A 21,433-nucleotide genomic window follows, 5' to 3' on the forward strand; every position below is an offset into this window, starting at 1 on the left:
GTTTCTTTTTTCTTCAGTGTATTAAGCTATGAGACTCGAGAAAATGTTAGCAAATTGTTTTAGGTAAAAATTTTTGTATCTTCCTGAATTGAAGTATAAAATGCGAAAGGTGACCATACGCTCGATGTGACCTTCGTTTACTCCGTAAGAAGCCACGAGTCCGGAGGAGCCGCGGCCACCACCTGCTCGATCGCGTCGCAGATCCAGGCAATCGCGCAATTCGCATGTAACGTCGCCGTCGCGCGCGTTGCGCTACGAGATTTATTGCGCACGCAGTTAGGGCCCGACGGTAGGTCCTCCTCGTAGCGGCTTATTAAGCGGCGGTAAACCGCACGGCGGAGATTCACGCCGATCTTGGAACCAGTCACGACGCGCGCGTATATCAGCAGCGCACCTCTCGGCACCACCTGCCGGTCGTTTCGCCCTCTTCCCCCTCGCGTTCGCTTCACCTGATCGCGGTCCTCCTGCAGCGGGCATTCGCAGACGAACGGACACCTTCACCGTCCCTCTTTCGTGGCCCGGACCACATTATCCTCTCGTTATACTCTTTTTTTCGCGATTGGCCCCTTAACGACATCACGCGGATTGTTCATTATATTTGACAATCAACAGATATCAATTCTTAGAACACCTAGTAAGCCTCTTGTTTTTTGTCATATCGTCACACGATGGCAAAAAATGATCAATAATAGAATTTATTTATTAGATATTATAAGTGACAAAAAAAAAGGTAAAGAAACATGAAAAATATTTTATGTATTCCTGATATCACTTGCAAAATAAACGTAACTTATAAAAATTAAATGTTTCTTTAAACAGAAAATTCTATGTGCATTCTACAAATATTATCATCAATTGTATAGATTATTATGTATTCTCAATTTTTAGATTTTTCCATAAATAAAAAGTATACTTTGTTAGAAAAAATTCTGCTCTATATTTCCCCTTTCATCCCTATGTTTGACTGGTGACGAATCAATAACAAAATTAATTAAATTTTAATTTAATAAAGTCGTAATCGATCTTCTCCCTTGGACCCTTTTTCATACTCGATATGTTATCGTCCTCGTGACATATTTTCGAGAAAAAAATTCATATTTAAATATATGCACGATTATTGATTACCACGAACGGTTTTGCAAAAGGTGCAATAATCCTTTCCCTTCTCATCCCTTTCCCCTTCCCCATATTCTCTGGCAAAAGTACCACGAGTCCGCTTATAGTCACGAGCCTCGTGCCTGTCAGGCCTGTCCTTCTTTCTCGCTTTTTTTCTTCTTGCTCCTCGTCATCCTCTCCGTTCGCCCGCCGACGGGCTATACGGCGTTCAAATCTCGGTCCTCGTCGAGGAGGAGGCGATTGCTTAACGACGCCAACCACCTGCCCCGAAAAGAGGAACACGTGCTGCTACTACGAGACAGCTGCAACCCATAGGACGACGGATATATGCGCCAGGACGAAGCTTAAGCTGTTCGAGGTGTTGAGAGAGCGAAGCTAAAGGAGGGACCAGGCGGACGTAGTTCCTCTATCTCCAGCTTGATCAATAAATTTTCATTATGTCCTATGGCTATCTATTAAAGCAATTTGTCTAAAAAATTACAAATACAATGTTTTCTACTCCATTCTATTGTCTTGTGACAATTATGAATCATATATGCGAGCAATACTCAACTATAGAACCCTAAGTACGACTTTTACATTAACAAAGTTAATTAATAAATATATGGTTTTTATGTACAATATAATATGTAATGAAATATTTTGAAATAAAATTAAAGATCTTTTTTTTGTTCATTCTTCGAACAATCCAATGATATTGTAAAAATTCTTTATCTCTAAAAAAGCACTAACTTTTCGACAAATATGCTTGCATTATACGCAGACCTACTTACGAGGGTACAGAAATTAAATTTATTCATCCACACGGAAAGTGGTGTGTCAAAGATAATAACTCACGTCGCATGAGATTTATCTGACAAGATTAGAGACTAGCTCAACAGATGGCAAGCAGGACGCGTGGCTGAACCGCAAAATTTTTGTATTTCGCTCGCTTACCTCCACTCGAGATGTAAAAGAAAGTTAGAAAATTAATTTTAGTATCTACTACATTAATTAATTATAATGTTGTAATAATTTGTTCATTATCATGTTATTAATGAGATATAATACATTCAGATCATATTATTATACAATATAATAAATCAAAAGCAGATATTTATTATTAATAATTTTTAATCTCATGGTGTTCTCAATGCAGTTAATTGTTTTATACAATCATGTATCAGTTAACATTTCAGTTTTTTAAATATAAATTAACTTATTAATTAAAACGTTGAGAGAATAATCAAAAGTATTTTTTTTACGCGTCATTTTGTAGAAGATTCATTCTCTATTCTAAATTTTATTTAAAATTGTCTCTCCTATTGTTTCTCCTTACATACGCGTGAAGCATTGTTAAAAACGTATTTTCAAATCTCTCGGCAATATTTCGTCATCACCGTGCATAAAGATCCACAAGATACGAAACAATTTTTTTCCGTCTTTTTCTCGGTGCTCGCTTTTCTTCTTATTTTGCGAATTGCGAGTTTGATAACGGTTCATCTGACCCCGAGAGAGAAACCGAAACGAAAACAGAAGCCCCGAAGAGAAGACGCGGAAATGAGGATCGCTTTACGGCACACGATGCTCGAGAATGGACGAGCGGGAAGAAGGTCGGCGAAACTACAGCTGCCCTTAGGCACGTGCAGCGCGCTGCTACCTGAACGATCTCCCATTTCCCGCTCTCTTGGGGCTACCTGAAGAGGGCGAGCTAGTTTTCTCAATAGACAGGAAGAAAAGCGCGAGTGGTGTGCACTGCATGTCGGAATAGGCCATTGTCATTCATAATTTTACAGCCGAGAGAACACATCTAACACAGAACTATACAATTTCAACGAGCAAACAAGAAAACTAATTTAACTAATTTTTTTCGTGTATTAACGTTTGTTTAATGAAGTTCTGTTATATACGTAGTACAATTGCACAGTATTGTTTAAGTAAAAAAGCATTGGTCTATTTTTTAAAATTAAAATTATACTTTGAGAGAGAGAGAGAGAGAGAGAGAGAACAAATTCAGATTCATAAAATAATACTATTCTTCATAAAGACAAACCATGTTTTACAAGCTCGCAATTTTGCCACTTAACGATTGCGATTCGTAAACCTTTAATGAGGATGGAACACGATCTTCCGAATGCATAAACGGATCTAAAATAGAGAACATTTTGTTTTAATGTAATCCTCTTTCACTAATTTAATGGCATCGATAAGTGCTACTTATTCGTTTCACCGAAACAAGTTACTCGAATCGATCCTATAGCGAAGTATATTCGTTATCATATATGATGGAGTCTTGGAAGCACCAAGATCAAGAGGTCACCTAATTACCTTCTCCAGGTGATGTTTAGGTTGCTCGAAAGGCATAATTGCGGCCAAGGGTCATCGCTGAAGGATCTGTACGATTTGAAATTGACGATAATCTCGTAGGCCGCTCGTAATACACATCCCCGATTAATAATCTGATAATTAGTCTTTATCTTCTTAAATGGATGATCTTTCGCGTGTGCTTAAACCTTCGCCCCATAAGTGGGCAATTATTAAGAATTCAAAAATGTAACGGAAAAATTATGGTCTAAAGCAATACGCACTACACAATAGAAAAATTATTTAGGTTAACATACTACGAGATTGTTAAGAGCAGGATTAAATTAAAAGATCCGTTATAACAATTGACAAAAATAGCTGCAGACTCTAAACTAGGTATTCTAAATGCAACGCGCGCACGAATCCCTAAAGTTTCTCTCGATCAACGAAAGAATGGTGAACAAGTACCATACCGGATACAGCAATATTACGGAACAAAAACTCTCATTAGCCCCGGTCACGATTAAAGATGGCCACGAAGTCCCGGCGCGGATGTGGATACTACGAAGCCCGCATGTTAATAGCCACCGGAAGCTCTTAACCATTTGTCTATTTCGCCGCGAGGCAGGGCTCGCCGTTCGCGCTCGCTCCGATTTGCCCTCATTATACGAACGATCAAATGATATAATGAACGATTTAGCCTCTTGAGCCTTATCAGTCTCCGTAATGGGACGTAGCTTGTCATGTCGTACCGTGAATTCGATAATTACAAGTTTGGCATGGCTGCCGCGGGATTGTGAGACTTCAATCAAATTAGTGACTAAAGAGCAATCATATTGCGAATCTCTATGGGTTTCTGATAAAGATACATTTTTCGTTTGTGATACGTTATGTAAAAAATAAATAAATAAATTACTTCTACGTTCTTTTCATGAAAAGTTCGTATTTGTGCGATATTTTCCACATCATCAGAATGATCTCATCAGAATCTTGCCCATTTTTCAACATTTTAACGCACAAAATGTCAATTCTGCGAATCCTTTAATAAATATTAATTACTTTTCATTTGAATACTCGACATTATTACAATCTCGATAATCTTTGTATTAAAATATTTATCCTAAAACGCCTCTTTAAAAAATATCTGACGATTTTGAAATATTTTGATTAATTAAAAAAATGTATAAAAAGTTAGCCTTAGTTTTTCCTTCATCTTATTTTATCTAAAAAAATTAGTATAGGATCTAGTTTTCATTTTTATTCTTCTTATTATTCTTAAAAAGTTTGGTTTTATCTTCCGCAATATTTATTACGTTATTATTCATAAAAGATTCTATGTGTCTGATGTGTAAATGTATGTAAGTGTCCACAGTATTAAATTCGGGTTCATATAGGTTCACTAAGCCCAAATGACTGTGTGAATCAGTCATGCTTGCGGGACCATCAAGAATCCAATTCTATAATGAACATTTCTTCTCTGATGAAGACATATCAGCTCCACACGTGTTCCAACCATGAAACTATAATGAAAGAGACACGTTAAGGCTGAAACCTGCATTACCAATGTTGAAGCAAGGAACCGCCTGTTGTCGGTAACGTATGCAGCAAAGATAGCATAGTTCTCAAGATAATCGTTCTTCATGAGAACTAGATGACGTAAGAGATAATTTACACAATCGTCGAAGATAAAGCGAATAATTTTTAAAAATTATTTTACGACATATACCGCCAGAAAGTCTATACAATCAATTAACTCTAGGCTAAATAATTTCAGCTGTTTATTTAATTTATTGATTGAAAAGAGATGAGCAAAAGCTTTTTGCAAAATTAAAAAATAAATTTAAAAATAAAAAATATTCATTGTCGCAGAAATAATTTTTAGTAATAAAAAATTCATGAAACAAATTTCAAGTTAATTAATAAATCTGAAACTTCACTCTTAATATTCGTTGCAAAGGAGTGTTGCAATTAAAAATACATTATAATAAAAATATACTAAAACACTTTCATAAAAGAAGAAATAAAAGTTAGTTATTCGTTATCTTCATTGTCTTCTAGATCGTTACAAAAATCCAAATAACACTATTTTTAATCATTGCCAAGTTACTATCTATTTAAAATAAAAGAAATTCATAGATTCTTCTAATTAAAAAATCAACCAATTATCTAGAGGAAAATGCCATGTATCAGGAATAATTATAAATTCGTGGACAGATGAGTAAGAGACAACACGATTGCGCTGTGCGCGTATTCTGAGAAAAGCTATTATGTAATTTAGCGGGGCAGACACACAGTAATTTCGTGTGTGACGCCCCGCGCAAAATGCTCCGGTCCCCGAGCGGAATCTGCCTGCAAATTGGACACTTCGGTGCTCGCGCTACAGTACGTCCGCGACACGCGAATCATCCCGACGCGCGTTTCGCGTCTCGATGGAACGGCCTGCCAATGTGCACGATGATGCTCAGCACCGTAACGCCCTAATCATCGCGAATAATTCACGGAGTGTAATTACGTAGCAAAAAAAAATAACGAAAAAAACATTATTTCCGTAAATAGGAGAAGGAAAAAGATAGGTATTCTGTATTTTATGAACCTTTTCCTTCCGTCTAGTCTAGCGCATTCTATTCGATTTAAATGCACATAGTTTAATAGTTAATTCTTAATGCCACTGAACTTTCCGTCTTTATTGGAAGTAGAAAATGGCTAGCTATATTGTTTACTCTTCTGCTGGCCTTTACTGAATTTTTTTATTTTATATTAAAGATGCGCAAAGACGTAGCTATACATTTTACGTTCTTACATTAGTTCGAAATTTTCGAAGATTAATTTTGCTTCTCGGGTTGGTTAGAGGTACTTTATCAAAAGCGCAAGACAAACGTGACGGTGACCCGGATTTGACTAATAATATTTCGCAAGATGTTTCAGCGTTCTGTTCCAGCGCTCTCTCGAATGTTCTGTGGCCACGTAGGGGTCAGCGACCACAGTTGCAACGTTATCCGTTCCGCGTTGCCAGGCTATCGATCTGTACACAGGCGCCTTGACCGACCTCCGATGCATCGCCAAGTGCAAGTGCAAGCAAAAGCTCCCTTTCTCCCTCTCTCTTTCTCTCTTTCTCTCCTTCTCTCTCGCCTCTTGCGTTATATCCCGGAACGATCTCGAAATAAAAGTGAAAGAAATAAGAAGAAAGCAACAGGGTGAAGAGAAAGCCCAGAACGGGCGATTGCTTGTTTATCGTTCTCAACGCGATGCAACTCGTGAAACGCCACGCGTTTACGCGCGAATAAGACCCATAGGAATTTCATATCTCGTATATCGATAAAGACTTAGCGCTGCAAGCGTCATTACTCATCGAAATGAGCGTTCAGCGATCATATGATCGCGATGACAGTTCAGCTAACAAACTACGGAAATACCAAACAAGTAACATATCATCTTTCTAAAGATTGCTTCAACCATCTTCTTCTATGAATTTTTAGCAACTTGTTCGTAAACGACTCGATTTAAATCTCGAGGAACGTCGACGAGCGATAGATGCAAATATGTATGAAGATGAGGCATACGTCAGAATTTACTGAGAGGCGTTATTACCTGTCAATATCTTCTAATCGGTCATTCACTTTACATTTGCCCGATCGTCGCGATTTCGACTTCCTGTCCTCGTGAAGTAAACATCGCGTGATGGCGGGGCAATGACATCCAATTGCTCTGCTATCGATTCGCCGAACGTTCGCCGCGAAACGGCCAAGTAGAAGTGCTCGTGCATTTCTACTCATCCATCTTTCACTGACTAGACTCGATTCTCGAGTGTCCATTCGTCGTGCCGGCGGCTTGTAGAAAGGTTCAAGGTTACTCGTCACGGTTTCACTTTCAGTGAAGACTTTTACTCCTCGAGAACGTCGCGTTTGCAATCAGATCTACTGCGATTGTAATTAAGACTCGTCCCGGTTCGTCAGAAATCGCGGGTGTCGTGGTAAGATTTAATTAAGATATAATTCGTACCAGGAATTATTCTATTTTTATTTTTAAATCACGTTAAATTAAACTAAGCCGTTGATCCTGACTGCGTTTAAACTCTGTTCGAGAATATTATCAAAGATATCAAGAGATAGCGACTTAAACTGACTAGCTCCAAATTTAAAATAGATGAAAAAAACAGTTTATCTAATAAAATATTTATTAGAACACCGCCGTCTAATAAATCTGACGCACGTGACATTTCCAATTTAATAATTTCCCCATTTCGTGAAATGGAGTTGTAGTCTTTAAAATACAAACTATGCTCGAGAAGACCTATAAACTCATCTGTATGCAAAATAGGAGATACTCAACAGGTATCTCGAGAAACCCCGAGAAAAAACGGACCCGCTATACAAGTTGACAATATTAAAGTTTTTAAGACAAGGTAATATGACAAAGATTTATTTCAAGTTCCTGAAAATCTTGTTACGGCAAACAGCAAAAAGAAAACGATGTCGAAAAAAAAGAGGTATCCGTGGAATAACTTGCCAGTTTTTACAGATTAATCTAAAAATTTCGCTATTGCTTCGACAAAGCCAACCAGGGGAAAGTTCTACAAAGTAAATGCGTGAACTTTTACCGGAACGAACGACAAAGGGGATTCTCGAACTTCGTAATGACGTTTCGCGGATCGCGCAGATCCGTAGACTGTCCAGTAAAATCGTGCCTGTAAGCGCGCTGAAAGTCGCTAACACAACTAACAATGTAACAGAGGATCCGTCAGGAAAGCGATTATCCGCGATTTAATGAAATTACAGATAACCACGCGTCAGACCGCGAGCCTCTGGGCAGGAAGTGCTAAAAGCACTCAGCAAGAACGAACATTGGTCTATTCGCTGGACAAAGTTCGCATCGCAATCACTCGGACACGTCAATTGTCGAGAATTCTGTCGTTTCGCTTTCGTTATTGCGCAAATCGCGAAAGTCACGAGTCAGAAAGATAAAATTAAAATTTTTACGATTAAATTTTTAAATATTGAATATTGCAGTAAAGTGTGATATTACTGTAGTAATAAATAAGTATGTCGCAAAAATTATGCGTAATTATATAATAAATTAAACTGGAATGACGGTTGTAAATATAAATAATGATATAATACGATTTCGTTCAGATTTATTCATAAAATTTATATTTTTCGATTTTATTTATGACCCGATTTTATTGATAATATGGTTCATTAATACGTGAGACCGTTATTATTAATGAACCGTGTTTTTATTACGTAAAACTGACTTGCCGGTATATACTCCATAGTCGTTGACGGTATTTAAGGCCTCAAATGTAGAAACACACACGCATGGAGACACGTGCACGCTTTTCAAGGAAGTAAACTCGCGTCAGCGGCTTCTCGTGCGACTAGCGAATCATTTAGACCACGCGTTAATTGACACCAATTGAGAAGCGCGTACTCAAGAGAGGCAGTTAGTCAGCTGCCTCTTCATTGGATCGCCTCGTCTTTCAAACTAATCAGATCGAAATTTCTTGCCTGACATCGATTCTACTTCAGTCTTTAGATGTCGTCTCGTATGAGAGACGTCTAATTAAAGACATCAAATTTATATCACCGTCTACCGCTTTATTTAACGTTTAGTCATTGCTTAAATTAGATCCGGCACGGTATATTTGTTGTGAACATAGATATTGTAACTACTCTCATCGTATAGCCTAAGATCGTGTTATTTATAATTTCAAAGCATATTTAGTTGTATATTGCTCTATATATCGTTTACGATTAATATTGTGCCGTAACATACAATATTATTTGCAATGTCGAGTAACTTAGGTAGGTATATGTGTACTGTCTATAATTAATTGGCAGTATTACTTCAATATGCCGTCTATGTTTACATGCAGCGTGTTTGACAATGCTCCGATGAATTAATATTACTGCTATAGGAGTCCGTTCTTCAGCTCCTATTATTGTACAAACCGTTCGTGAAAAGATAAAATTTATTTTTCCAGTTTTCTTCAGACATTTGGAATATTTACGATTGTTCGATTACGATGGAGCGATTGGCTGCCTTATAGCTGCCTTATATTATCAATAAAATCGGGTCATAAATAAAATCGAAAAATATAAATTTTATGAATAAATCTGAACGAAATCGTATTATATCATTATTTATATCTACAACCGTCATTCCAATTTAATTTATTATATAATTACGCATAATTTTTGCGACATACTTATTTATTACTACAGTAATGTCACACTTTACTGCAATATTCAACATTTAAAAATTTAATCGTAGAACAGCTAACGAAGAAACCACGTGAAGAGAAATATAAACTCACCACAGTCAGGTTGTCCAATTCGCCCAGCCACTCGTTCAGAAGCTGTTCAGGATCTGTCTCGTTGTCGCTGTCCTCGGCTTCTTCCTCGTATCGCTCCATGGCGAGCCAATCGTCCGTCGAATCGTTTTACCTGCACAGAAAAATTGTATAATCGTCAAATTTTCTATCGAAGAATTTTTATCAAGATATTACTTTATATTTTAGAATATAAACGATTTCTTATGCATATACCTACAGAGAGAGCGATAAACAAGAAATTATATATCGCAGTAATTTAATTGCATCAGTTTAAAATCAAATGCGATTGCAAAATATCGCCACAGTAAATTTGTGGAAATTAAAGCAACTGCGAGAAATTCGATAAATGTAATAGGAAATCGCTGATAAACGCGACGCTTTCACCAAAATTGGATTTATTTTATGAAACAAAGAGTTCTAATAAATTTGGGTTCTTTTATTTCTTCAAAGCGTACAAATACGTTATCGGCATATATATACCCAATACCAGATACGTACCCAATTAGTGAATATAGGAATAAGTATAAAAAATTATAGAATTGAAGAAATAATTATAGAATTATGAAAATCTAGGAAATAGCGTCTCTCGCATAATTCTACGTCGATGCCATATGTCGCCTTCGCTTTGCATGCAAGTATGTCATCGACAAATATGTACCGTCTACGTAATATAGCTTTGTTCGCTCGAGGGTAACTTGCGGTTACCAGCTGCGATGGCGCAGAAATGTTGACGAAACATTTAGTAGTAGTGTTGAACGGGCCTTGGCCCGAAATTCCCATTAATGGAACCGCGAAACTGTGATCGTAGAAACGCGAGCAGCGTAAATGTCGGCGTTTGTCACAATTCCTTTTCATTAACTCGAATAATTGGATATACTCGTGTCGCAAATTGAAACGTGGAGTTCCGCTTCGTTGTAATTAGTTAACCCCGGAGCGCGCTTTGCTTAAGTTCGGTAAAACGTATCTTACATCTAAACATGGTACTAATTAAATATACAGGTTATCCAGTTAAATAATAGTCAAATTTAATTAGGTATATATAAAAGCAAATAATAAGTAAATAAAAATATTTCATAATTGCCTGAATATAGAAATATGAATTTAATAATGTATGTACATAAGTGTTGCAACAAAAAATATACAACATAATTCATAAAGAAATAATGTTTTGTTACTATTAATCGCTATAGCAAAATCAGATGTATTTTGCAGTAATAAACAGTAGGCATATTATTTTCTACCGAGTGCGATACAAATGTGCAAAATAGGTTAAGGTAGCATATGTATTCCGGGATTAAAAACAGCAATCGCGTTAAATGTCAAGAATTAAGCCGTAATTACAGACGGTGCTAACGAGACATTAGATTAATTTGTCGCCGTACATCGCGGTCAAGTGCGCACGATGCCATTACCGGTAATGAAAATTAATTTAATCGCTCGATTGTCTCGAGAGAAATCAACTCGTTGTACCGCGTCCTCTTTCCATTTTGCACTATTCCGACAAAACTCATCCCCGGTTGCGGCATGCACTTGCGCACAGACCGGTCCACCCCTGCGTTGCAACGATTGCAGGTGGACCGTATCGATTCCATTAATTCGATTCTCGTTAGGCATCACTCCGGGTAAATGCACGCGCGCGATTGTTAATTATTTCGATACCGTCACGCCGCAGTAATGCAACCGTTTGCCTCCGCCGTCTCCCGTTGAAGGACCTTCGGTGAGCAGCGAGATCTTAGCTCAGCGGCATAGTTCTGTGATTAGCCAATCGCAGTTCCGCGATTAACTGATAATCAATAAGAATGTCTATCGCGGAATACACTTCCTATGAAGGACTTCAGACTAGAGAAGTTTATAAAAATATTCTTGTTGTGAAAACGCAAAATTTCACGACAAGAACGTGTTTGGACCATTTATAATTATATTACACTTTGGCTGACAAACGGCTAATAATGTAATCTATAATTCTTTACTTCTTGGATATACGTGTTAGAGATTGATGCTGATATAAAATTGTTCGCTACAGCGGAATTCTCATTTCTAGCGTGCCGTCATCACGTGACAGCTTGGAAAAAGGCTGATACTTCAAGTTCTCGTGGTAACGCGTGTGGGAAAGTAGCAGCAATCCGTGCGGGTCACTTTTAGATAGAGCAGAACACCCGTGGGTGCGTACCCGAGCTGAAAGCGCATCGCCGGACAGCTTTACATAAACACGCCACGCCATGCCACGCAGGTGCGGTGTAATCGTCTCGCGGTCGGGACGGAATAGCGTTGCATTCCACCGAAGTAGCGCGAAACTGCGCTGCTAATTGCGGCAGGGAGAAGGAGGAGACGGGAGCGAGAGAGGAACGGGTTTACGGTGCACTGGACGAGGTGTCCTTGCAAGGTTTACATCGCGATAGAGCGAACATGGTAGCGCGGATCGCGGAACACGCGTAGCAAGGATGGAAAATGCCTTGCGACGCGTCAGCTTGTCAGACGATGCAACTTTCTTGCCGCCGCCGGAACAAGCGTAGAAAATGTCATGCTCGTGGCACTGTGCATTCGTTTCGTATTTTTTATTCCGAAGACATGTAAACGCTAATACGATTTAATAATGACTTCCTCTTCTGATATACTATCTGGTAACAGTAATAAATCATCTAACTATCGCTCCTTATTTACATAATAGGGAGGATGAAATAAGACACGTGAGAGGAACGAATCCTTCAATAAAGTGTTGAAACATGTTATAATATGTATAATATCGCATGAATAAATTTTTTAAGACTTTTAAAATTCTATTATAGTAATGCATCTGAATTTTATACATTTATATTAACAATTTATATATAAGTGCAATAAGAAATTTAATAAATTTTATCATGTTTTTTATTGTTTTTTCGTAATATCGTAATTCCTTCGAATTGTTATAAAAGTATAAAACATAGAAATAACGTAGATCACGCTGTTAAATTATCAAAAATTAGAAAAATTTCAACTTCCTGATCTTGTCCATAGAAAGATTACAGAAATTCCAGTTGTACAGAAGGGAAAATATCGAATAAAGCTGAAAAGTTGAGAAAGTAATACACGTTGATGGAATAACGTAATACGTCCAGCGACAGGCTAGCGTCATGGTGTGCGCGCATGAAACATAGACCGAGATATCGATTGCTCGATTAATAATGCAACGAGCAGACAAAGCTCTCCCGTTTCTCCAGCAGCGGCGACATAACCGATGTTGCAGCTAGACGGCTCACGACGGCTTGTCTTTCAGCCGAAGAAACGGGTTCCTACATCGATAACGAGGCGCCTCTTTGACTATGCACGGTTCATCCCTCATGCGACCAGAGTGATCGATCGTGTCAGAGCAGCAAACAACTTTATTCAGACTCCAATGAAGTAATCATGGAATGGTTGAATCTCTAACGCAACTCGCACACTTTTCCTCTTATCACATACGATTCTGTGAAAGAATGACAAATGACAGCTATAATAACACCAAGAGTTCAATTATAGATATTCTGATTCCACAACAGTATAGAGTAATTCAGGTTAAAAAAAGATAACGTCAGTACCCAGGATTCCCTTGAACCGTCCAGATACGACGGCGTTATCAATAAATATAAATAAAAACCAAGATATCGCCGCGATGCTTGTAAGCCGCGCCGCTAGCAGCTCGACACTCGGAGCGTTTATCGTCGAATTAACGATATCTCCTCGTTCGCGAAGGGTGCAGCAGATATGAGTTACCAGAGATCCCTTCACGAAAGTATACTCGAGATATCGTGAGGATCAACGCGAGGGATGAGCTTCTTGGCGAAAATGCCTCAGGGACTTACAGGCAAGCGAGGCAGTAAGGAAAGGAAGAGACTGTCGTCGAGTCGACATGTCGGCATGCGATGAATCATAATCGAGTTTATAGCAAAGCCGATGCAACACGGAAACATATCGATATTGATCAAGTTAAAAGATATCCGAGCCGATACCATGGAACTGGAACAGCCTGCAGTATCATTTAGCCTGAAGGTAAGAAGGAAATACGATATGACGAGATATGGAACGTTTCGTTATTCATCTTCATTCACAAAATGCGCAACTTCTTTTAGCTGTAAAAGGTATGTGATACAGCATAAAACTGAAATAATTATTATGTGCTCCGACATATAACAATCGAAAATATGTATATCTAGATTATGCAAATATGCTGAGTTATAAAATAGATAAAAAATTTGGTGATAAAGTTCATTCCTCATGTAATTTGATTAAAATTATATCTACGTAAATAAAGCGCACAAATTATATATAACGTATAAATTATTAAGGTATATGATTAAATGATAATTCTATCGCGAATTGATGAACAATTATATTAGGCGATAAAAATACAAGCGGTGTTTGTAGAAAGATTGCGAGCGTCTCGCGTTCCTGTCGGCAATGGCGGAAGTCACCCTCGGGAAGGATGCACCGTCTTTCCTCGAACCTTATCTCCTCTTTCACGCAGAGTCCTCTCCGTGCAACGCCCTGATTCGATCGATCCTCACCTTCTAGCGTTCGCGTTCAGATCTGCCTTATGGAACACAAGCTTGCCCCGCCGCAAAGAAATTCCGCGGACACGGAAACGAGGGTCGAGAAAACCCGGAACGATGGATTCAACGGATCTCCTTCTGAGGGTGCTCGAAGGGTGTCCGATGACTCACGTGTATACTCGGGGAAACCCTCCACCGCCCATTCAAAAGTTTCTCCGAAAAAGGATTCTTCGGGAGGGATGTGCGAAGCCCCGACAAACTGCATGGTCGCAAAATTAGAAAAGTGAAATAACGCACCAAAAATGCTGTCATTGCTAAATTGCTATTAAATATCTTAGTCTTAAATAACTAAGTTTAAAATTAAAATCATATTAGACCAAGTTTACTTGAAATAAAAATTTTGATTATATGCACCCTTACAGCCACTAAATCACTTTTAATTATTTATAACTTGAAATTTAATTATATCACAACATTCTCATTAAGGAAAACTTTATTGCGAACCATTTCGCACAGCTTGTTTTACTTTCAGTCGTTATTCTTGGAGTCGCAGCTCTGTAGTGAAACTTCGCATGTGCGTCATCCCAGAATAAAACGTTGACGACGCTATCGTTTTTATCCGGTGGGCCGAATCAATAGCCGCCGCGCTCCGGAATAGCAGCGTAAGCACCAGTTATGCCATTGCTAAAATATTCACGACCAACTCTTTACCGTTCAGACGCAGAAACTTCTAAAAATTCGTTTACTCAGCAAATACATATATACATATACATACGTAAAAACTCGAGCAATGCACTATGGGCGCTATTTCGACGACAGTGTTGCTCGGTAAGCACCGTCGTTGCCCATGGCGATGCTAAATAATACCCCAGCGCAGTTTCGTACCACCTTCGAGAAGCTACCGTGGTCCGCGTCGGGAGAGCGATTAAAGACAATTTGCACGGAGCGACGCGATTGTCTCAGCACGCGAGGCACGCGCCCGGAAACAGATATTAAACCTTCCGGATTGTTGCGTGCCGTCCGCAAGAAAAGGGACGCGTAGTTCAACGTAAATTAACAAATGATTTCGTTTCTATCTATTGGATCATTAAAACGGCGTCAGTTTTACGGCAAAAAGTTCAAAGAGTTTATATAAATAATCTGTTAAAGGAAATAATTCAATTATTATTATAAAGATATTATTATTTCTCTTATCAACTTTTCTTTATCAAAAAATAAAAGTTGTTTCTTTTCCTTAATATTATAGAAATCTGCTTGCTACTTTTTCTAATACTTCTAATATCTTTACAAAGAAATATCTAACATCTTTGCATCGTACTTGCGAATATACGTGGCTTTTGGAACATCCTATACAACAGCATCACCGTAGAGTAGACAATGACGGTATCCTTAATACGATAATGCCATCTTATGCACAACTAGTACTATATATTCAATATTTCACCTCACGCAAACGACGAGCGAAAGATTCTGGCGTGTTAATCCACGAACAATGTTGCGATATTTGAATTACAAATGCGCGACGCATGCAATTTGGCTAGGAGGTATCTCCTCGCATCTCATTCGCATTTTCGCTAACAACAAAGATATATCGTTTATTCCGGGGTTATACATCAGCGTTCATCGCGGAAGTATTGCCGCTAATTATTTCCAGGTAATTATCAAGCATTGTAATGATGTTTTTTATTATCATCGTTTATTCTAGCAAATAGGCTAATTAGGTACTGCGGGCATCCACAAATTATATCCCTAATACATATTTATACACGGAAAAAATGATATACCAACAGCATTAGCTAACAGCAGTCTAATTAAAAATAATCTTATTAATTTAATAATAGTATTAATAAAACAAATATCATTTTATTAAAACAAGAGCATAACGTATTTCTTTCATTAAAAATGGTGTTAAATTAACAAGATTGTTTTTAATTAGTCTCTTGTTAGCTAATCCGTGTATGTGGAAATACTAAGTACAAAAAAAGAAATAGAAACTGTGCATTATATTAATTTAACAAACCAAGCTTCAAAATGTATTAGCATATAACATGAAAAACTGGAAATATTTTTTGAAAAAATTATAGGCAATTATATAACAAAAAATAAATATTTGCTACTGTTTTTGCTGCGATCCATGTGCGCCAAAATATAAAAATGTACCGAACAGTGAAAGTAAACAGTGAGGATATAGCTTCCTCCTTCTTTTGCCCAAAAACGATTAATAACGTCACGTTTTTTAGGCCTTGGAAACTTTAAATGGCGATAAATACATTGAAAACTCTCAAGCGTCATGCATCATCGACAATCTTGGCTGAACGAGACATTTGTCGTTTATCAAATTCACACCAAGAATAGTCAGTTATGATGTAATACGTACATAATAAATATAAAATAATTAATAATGTTAACAGAGATACATTGAATAATATTAATGGCAATATTGAAAGTTATTAATTTTTTATTAATAATTATTTAGAAAAGTTTTAAACTTCTTAGAATTATTTTAATGCTTAGTAAACTACAATACTTAATTGGAAAGTTTATTATTAACGATGACGACGTTGTTTATCAAGAATACATCCATCACTTGTTACAGTATTTCTATGTGTGCGTGGAGTAGAAATGATATGTGCAATTCTTGCGCAATGTAAGAAAGTGCATTAATTCCAGAATTGAATAGAAAAGTTGCAACTCTAGACTTTTACAGTTACAGGAGGTAATAGAACATTGATATAAATAAAGATATGTGAGATTTTCGTGAGAAATCAAAACGCGTTAAAATTTCATCGATGTGTCAAACTGTTCGTGGATACATATTTCTTTAGGTATAAAACTTTTTTAGGATTTTCTTTCACAGAACTTTTACATACAAAACTGTTTCCATATACAGACAGAATTAAGAGGGAAAAAGAACTAAACAATTAAACGTCAATTAATGTCCATCTAATTAAAGTTTACGAATAAAGACGGTCCTAAATAAATTTTATACAGATTATACACGTCTCTCGTACACTCTCTTCCGTTCTCCCGTCGTTTCGTTTCGATGCACTCCATATTCGTTCGTTCTCCGCCGACTTGTTACGCTCTTCTTCCTTTTGTGGCGCCTTCGACGCCGCGTTACGCACTTTCGCGATTCTCCTCCTCGACGGAGGACGATCTCGAAAGAGAAAGAACTCTGCCAAGTTCGGTAACGAGAGTGGGACAGCGATGAAGTGAAAGGAGGAACTACGGGAACAAAGGGACAGAACAACAGACTTAACTCACGGAAGTACAACGGAATAAACGTTGGTTGCGAAAAAATCGACCTCGAACTGCTTTAAGTCCCAGATTGAGGACACGCAGTGTTTTGGACTGCCTGCACGATCGATGCAAATTGCAAGAAAATTAGCAGATATAAATTTCCCACGACTGATACGCTAAATTTTAAGCCACTTTTTTTACATAAGCAATACTTACTATAATAAAATAGCTATGAATTTTTTTGAGCAAGTAATCCGATATAAAACAAAATAATTTTCCTTAACAATATACTTATTAGATATTATTTTTCCTTTAATTTCTTTATAAAAACCATTAAGCGAACCTTTCAACAATTGTTAATTATAATAGTGATTATTAATTACAACGTAGGGAAGAGTTTGCGACGTTGAAATTATTCGATGCGAGACTCGTGTGTTTTTTCAACATGGCAATGGCTGATATAAAGTTGCTTTCGTGCATCACTTCCGAAAGGCACGACTCATTCATATTTCCTCTTGTTAATAAGTCAGCGGGTATCTGGCTCATCGGAATCGGCATGAATGCCAAGACTGTTCTACATCGCGCGTTCCGGCTCGCCAGGCGATGACGTCGAATAACGGCGGCGTCATGTTTGCGCTCATGCTGCACCGCAAAGCGCGCTCTCGCAAAATGCGACGCATACGATATCCGGTTTCAAGGATCGATTGCATTCAAGCGTTTTTCCCTTCAGATTTGCTTGTATTCTGTCATTAATAATCGTACGTACAAACTCCAGACCTTTTTCATATTTAAGTAAAATATTATTGACAAAGTTTTGAAAAAAGCTTTCCAAACTATTGACCGCGCGAAACTGAACGAAAACTAACTACAAAGTGTAGAAAATTATCGAAATAATGATACATAATAAAATCGTAACTGTAAAGTAAAACGAACACTTTATACTCTCTCTATTTTTGTGATTCCATAGTCACACGGCAAAAAAAATCTTCTATAGACATTATTCGGGTGTCTCAAACCGACGAATGAATACCTATCTCGATTTCCGTGATTCATTTGAAAAATAATCCGGTCAGGCGGTTGCAAGGCGTTTCGCGGAAAAATCACACCGTTGCAGACGGTTTTTCAGCAGCCATGCCTAAACGTCGATCCAGAATAAGGCACATGCGATATTTCCACGAAGAATAAATCACAGATCCGATCCAGCCTTTACTGAGAAAAGCGTGCGAGATTCTATAACGAGAGCAGCGCTTTACGTTACGCAAGAGCGACGAAATAATCGCGCTAACTGTCATCGCCGGACTTCCCATCACGTCACCATTGATAGGGATCATATAGTTTTAAATGAGCTGTAGTGGCATATATAATTCCAAAATTTGACAAAAACTTAAAGTGAGATGGAATCAGACTATAACAAGATAAAACAACTCTAGACAGTTATTGCACTATTTTTACATGTATACAGATCTAAACGTAGCAAATTTATTTATTTTCAGCGAGATATTATCCTGACTTATTCTATAAAAAGCTGAAACACATGGCGACGAAAATTATTTACATATACATCGCTTTCCACGGCTCATCTGCGTTTGAAGATGGAAAGTGGTAAATCTTTCACGAGCTTCAAAGCAGATGCGATAGTGGCGGGTCGAAAGAAGTCACGCATAAGGCGAAATAAACGTAAAGTACGAATACACGACTCAGCAGGTCGTGAATGAACGATTGTCGAGACACATCGCGCGCGCGCGGGTAACTCAATATACGGACAATCGAGATATAACGCGCCGAGACGCGCCGCCAATCGTGAATGACTCTTTGTTCGAGGTAGAGGATCGTTCTGATCAGCGATTAATTTCTAGGAGGAACGATAGAAATATTTCTATATGATTACTTTATCGTTGTGCAGCATTTGTGGAATAATCACCGCGCGTTTCCACCTTTCGGTATAAAAATCTTTTCAACTTTTCAAAATAAATCATATATAGATGCATTCGTAAACAAATGTTTTCAAAACGACACGTTGAAAGAAATTCATTCGTGATATCAGTCCACTATTACAAAATTTGATTACAGAATCAGTGCAAACACTAAGTATGCATATTATAGTTACCAAGATAGTTAAACCGACTTTTAAGTGCGAGATAGCTTTGTGAGAGGAACGTACCATCAGAGGCAGCGTGAATATTTAATCCCTCGAGGGGGTTAAATATCGCGAGAACGATGCCCCAGCTCGCGGAAAGCCGCGGCTGTATTTAATTGCGAGCAGGGACCCGCGGGAGATAAAGGAAATATCTCAAAGCGCGCCAGCGCGGCGGGTCCAATGTCGCGGGGAACGCGATTCTGCATTCGCTCGGCGCATCCGTCCGCCCTCGAAGAATTTCCCCAGGCGGAGCGCGGCGCGGCAGACGAAAAACGAAGAGAGCGATGGCGCGGGCGAAGGAGAAGATCGTGGAATACAGGAATAGCTGCGCCATACGCGGACTACCGTCCGCGCTGTACCGGGTGTTACCGCTTCTAAATATAGAATTTCGATCGCGTTACCCGCGACTTGACGAGAACCGCACATCCGGCCCGCGGGTATCCTGCGCACGATTGCCTGTTCTCGAGAACTCCCGACTCCTAGCTAAGATGTAAACGGGGATCTAAATCTTATCGGGGATATGGGGGACTGCGGCACTGAGTGTATCTGATGTGAGTATATAAAACACGATTTGTACTGGATTTCTCGGAGAGCACGACTACTGATACTCTCGGAAACGTCGGTTTTTCATCGTTACTCCGATATCTCGTCATACATACGTATTTAGCGATATCAGGTAGATACCCGATTGCTTTTATTGCCAGTATCGATAACGAAAGCTACACGAATAGTATTCTCTTATTTCAGGAAAGTTACTCGTAAGAGAGTTAAGTCTCTTCGTAAGAAGCCATTTAATTCATTTGTAAAACATTCCGTGTTCGTTCTCATCTTTAATGAGACCAGAAGTTCTCATCGACTCGTTCTTATTTAATCGACTTATACGTGCATGGAGATGCAATAGATAGTATCAAAAGTAACCGTATTACTTTAATTTTTATTTCTAATGAACTTCTAGGTATAACTAATGATCCTTCCCATGCAGTATCCACATTTTTCAATTATCTCAAATAGCTCCAAAGGTAAAAGCAAAAGAAATCTAAAGCATAATCAATTCTTGCTTCTTTGTGACCAAATTTTCTCGAAAGGGAAAAAAAAAAAGAAAATCCTCTTTCAGTGCTTATCGTATGCGACCGCGACGATGTTCTTTAAGAAGAATTATGCACGAAGTACAGAGGTATCGCCGCGAGGTGCGTTGACCCTCGAAATCGATATTTCTATTAGGCTCTGTATCAGCGTCCGTCCGTAAAGCCGACGTTTGTAGTCCTGCTCTTCTCCTTTTCCGTTTCCCCTATCGTTTCATCTATCTCTTTCCTCCTTCCCTCTCTCTCTCTTTCCCTCTTTCTCTCTTTCTCTCTCTCTCTCTCCGCTCGTCTGTCTCTCGGTCTCTCGCTCGCCGTATGCGGTGCGTTTGCACGAATGCCCGTGTTGCGTGACGAGCCGGCTTTGACGCAGCCGCAGAATCATAGCCGCCGTAGAAAACTCTTCGGCCAAGACCACTGACCTTTCCTCTCCCCGCGAGATTCAGGATATGGAAACGTTTCGAGATCGAGGACTTTCTAATCCGCGGATATATCGCCCGCAATTTTCCAGCAGCCATAGAAAACAATCGATTCTCGATCAATATCGAGGTAATAAACTCTTATAGACGTTCTCCTTTCGACCGAACTCTACGTAACGATAAACATCTAATGTAAAATTTTAAAAAATATTTTTTTAATATCTTCGAAACAAATTTCACTAAATGATAGTTTGACACCAAACTGTTGAATTTACCGTATCTCTCTGCACTTCATCGTACTCAGTCATGCGATGCCAATA

The 21,433-nt window shown here is 38.4% G+C and overlaps 1 protein-coding gene across 7 annotated transcripts in view; it reads right to left on the reverse strand.

The window, feature by feature from the left end:
* LOC139814144 (uncharacterized) overlaps window positions 1-21,433 on the reverse strand; it is a 139,748-nt gene that overhangs the window by 73,824 nt on the left and 44,491 nt on the right. For all 7 annotated transcript variants that reach the window (XM_071780207.1, XM_071780204.1, XM_071780206.1 and 4 more), the window contains one exon: window positions 9,713-9,842. In XM_071780207.1, coding sequence (XP_071636308.1) covers window positions 9,713-9,811 — 99 coding nt within the window. In that variant the 5' untranslated portion in view covers window positions 9,812-9,842. The remainder of the gene's footprint in view (window positions 1-9,712; window positions 9,843-21,433) is intronic.

This window comes from Temnothorax longispinosus, chromosome 6, assembly GCF_030848805.1.
Source record: "Temnothorax longispinosus isolate EJ_2023e chromosome 6, Tlon_JGU_v1, whole genome shotgun sequence".
NCBI lineage: Eukaryota > Metazoa > Arthropoda > Insecta > Hymenoptera > Formicidae > Temnothorax > Temnothorax longispinosus.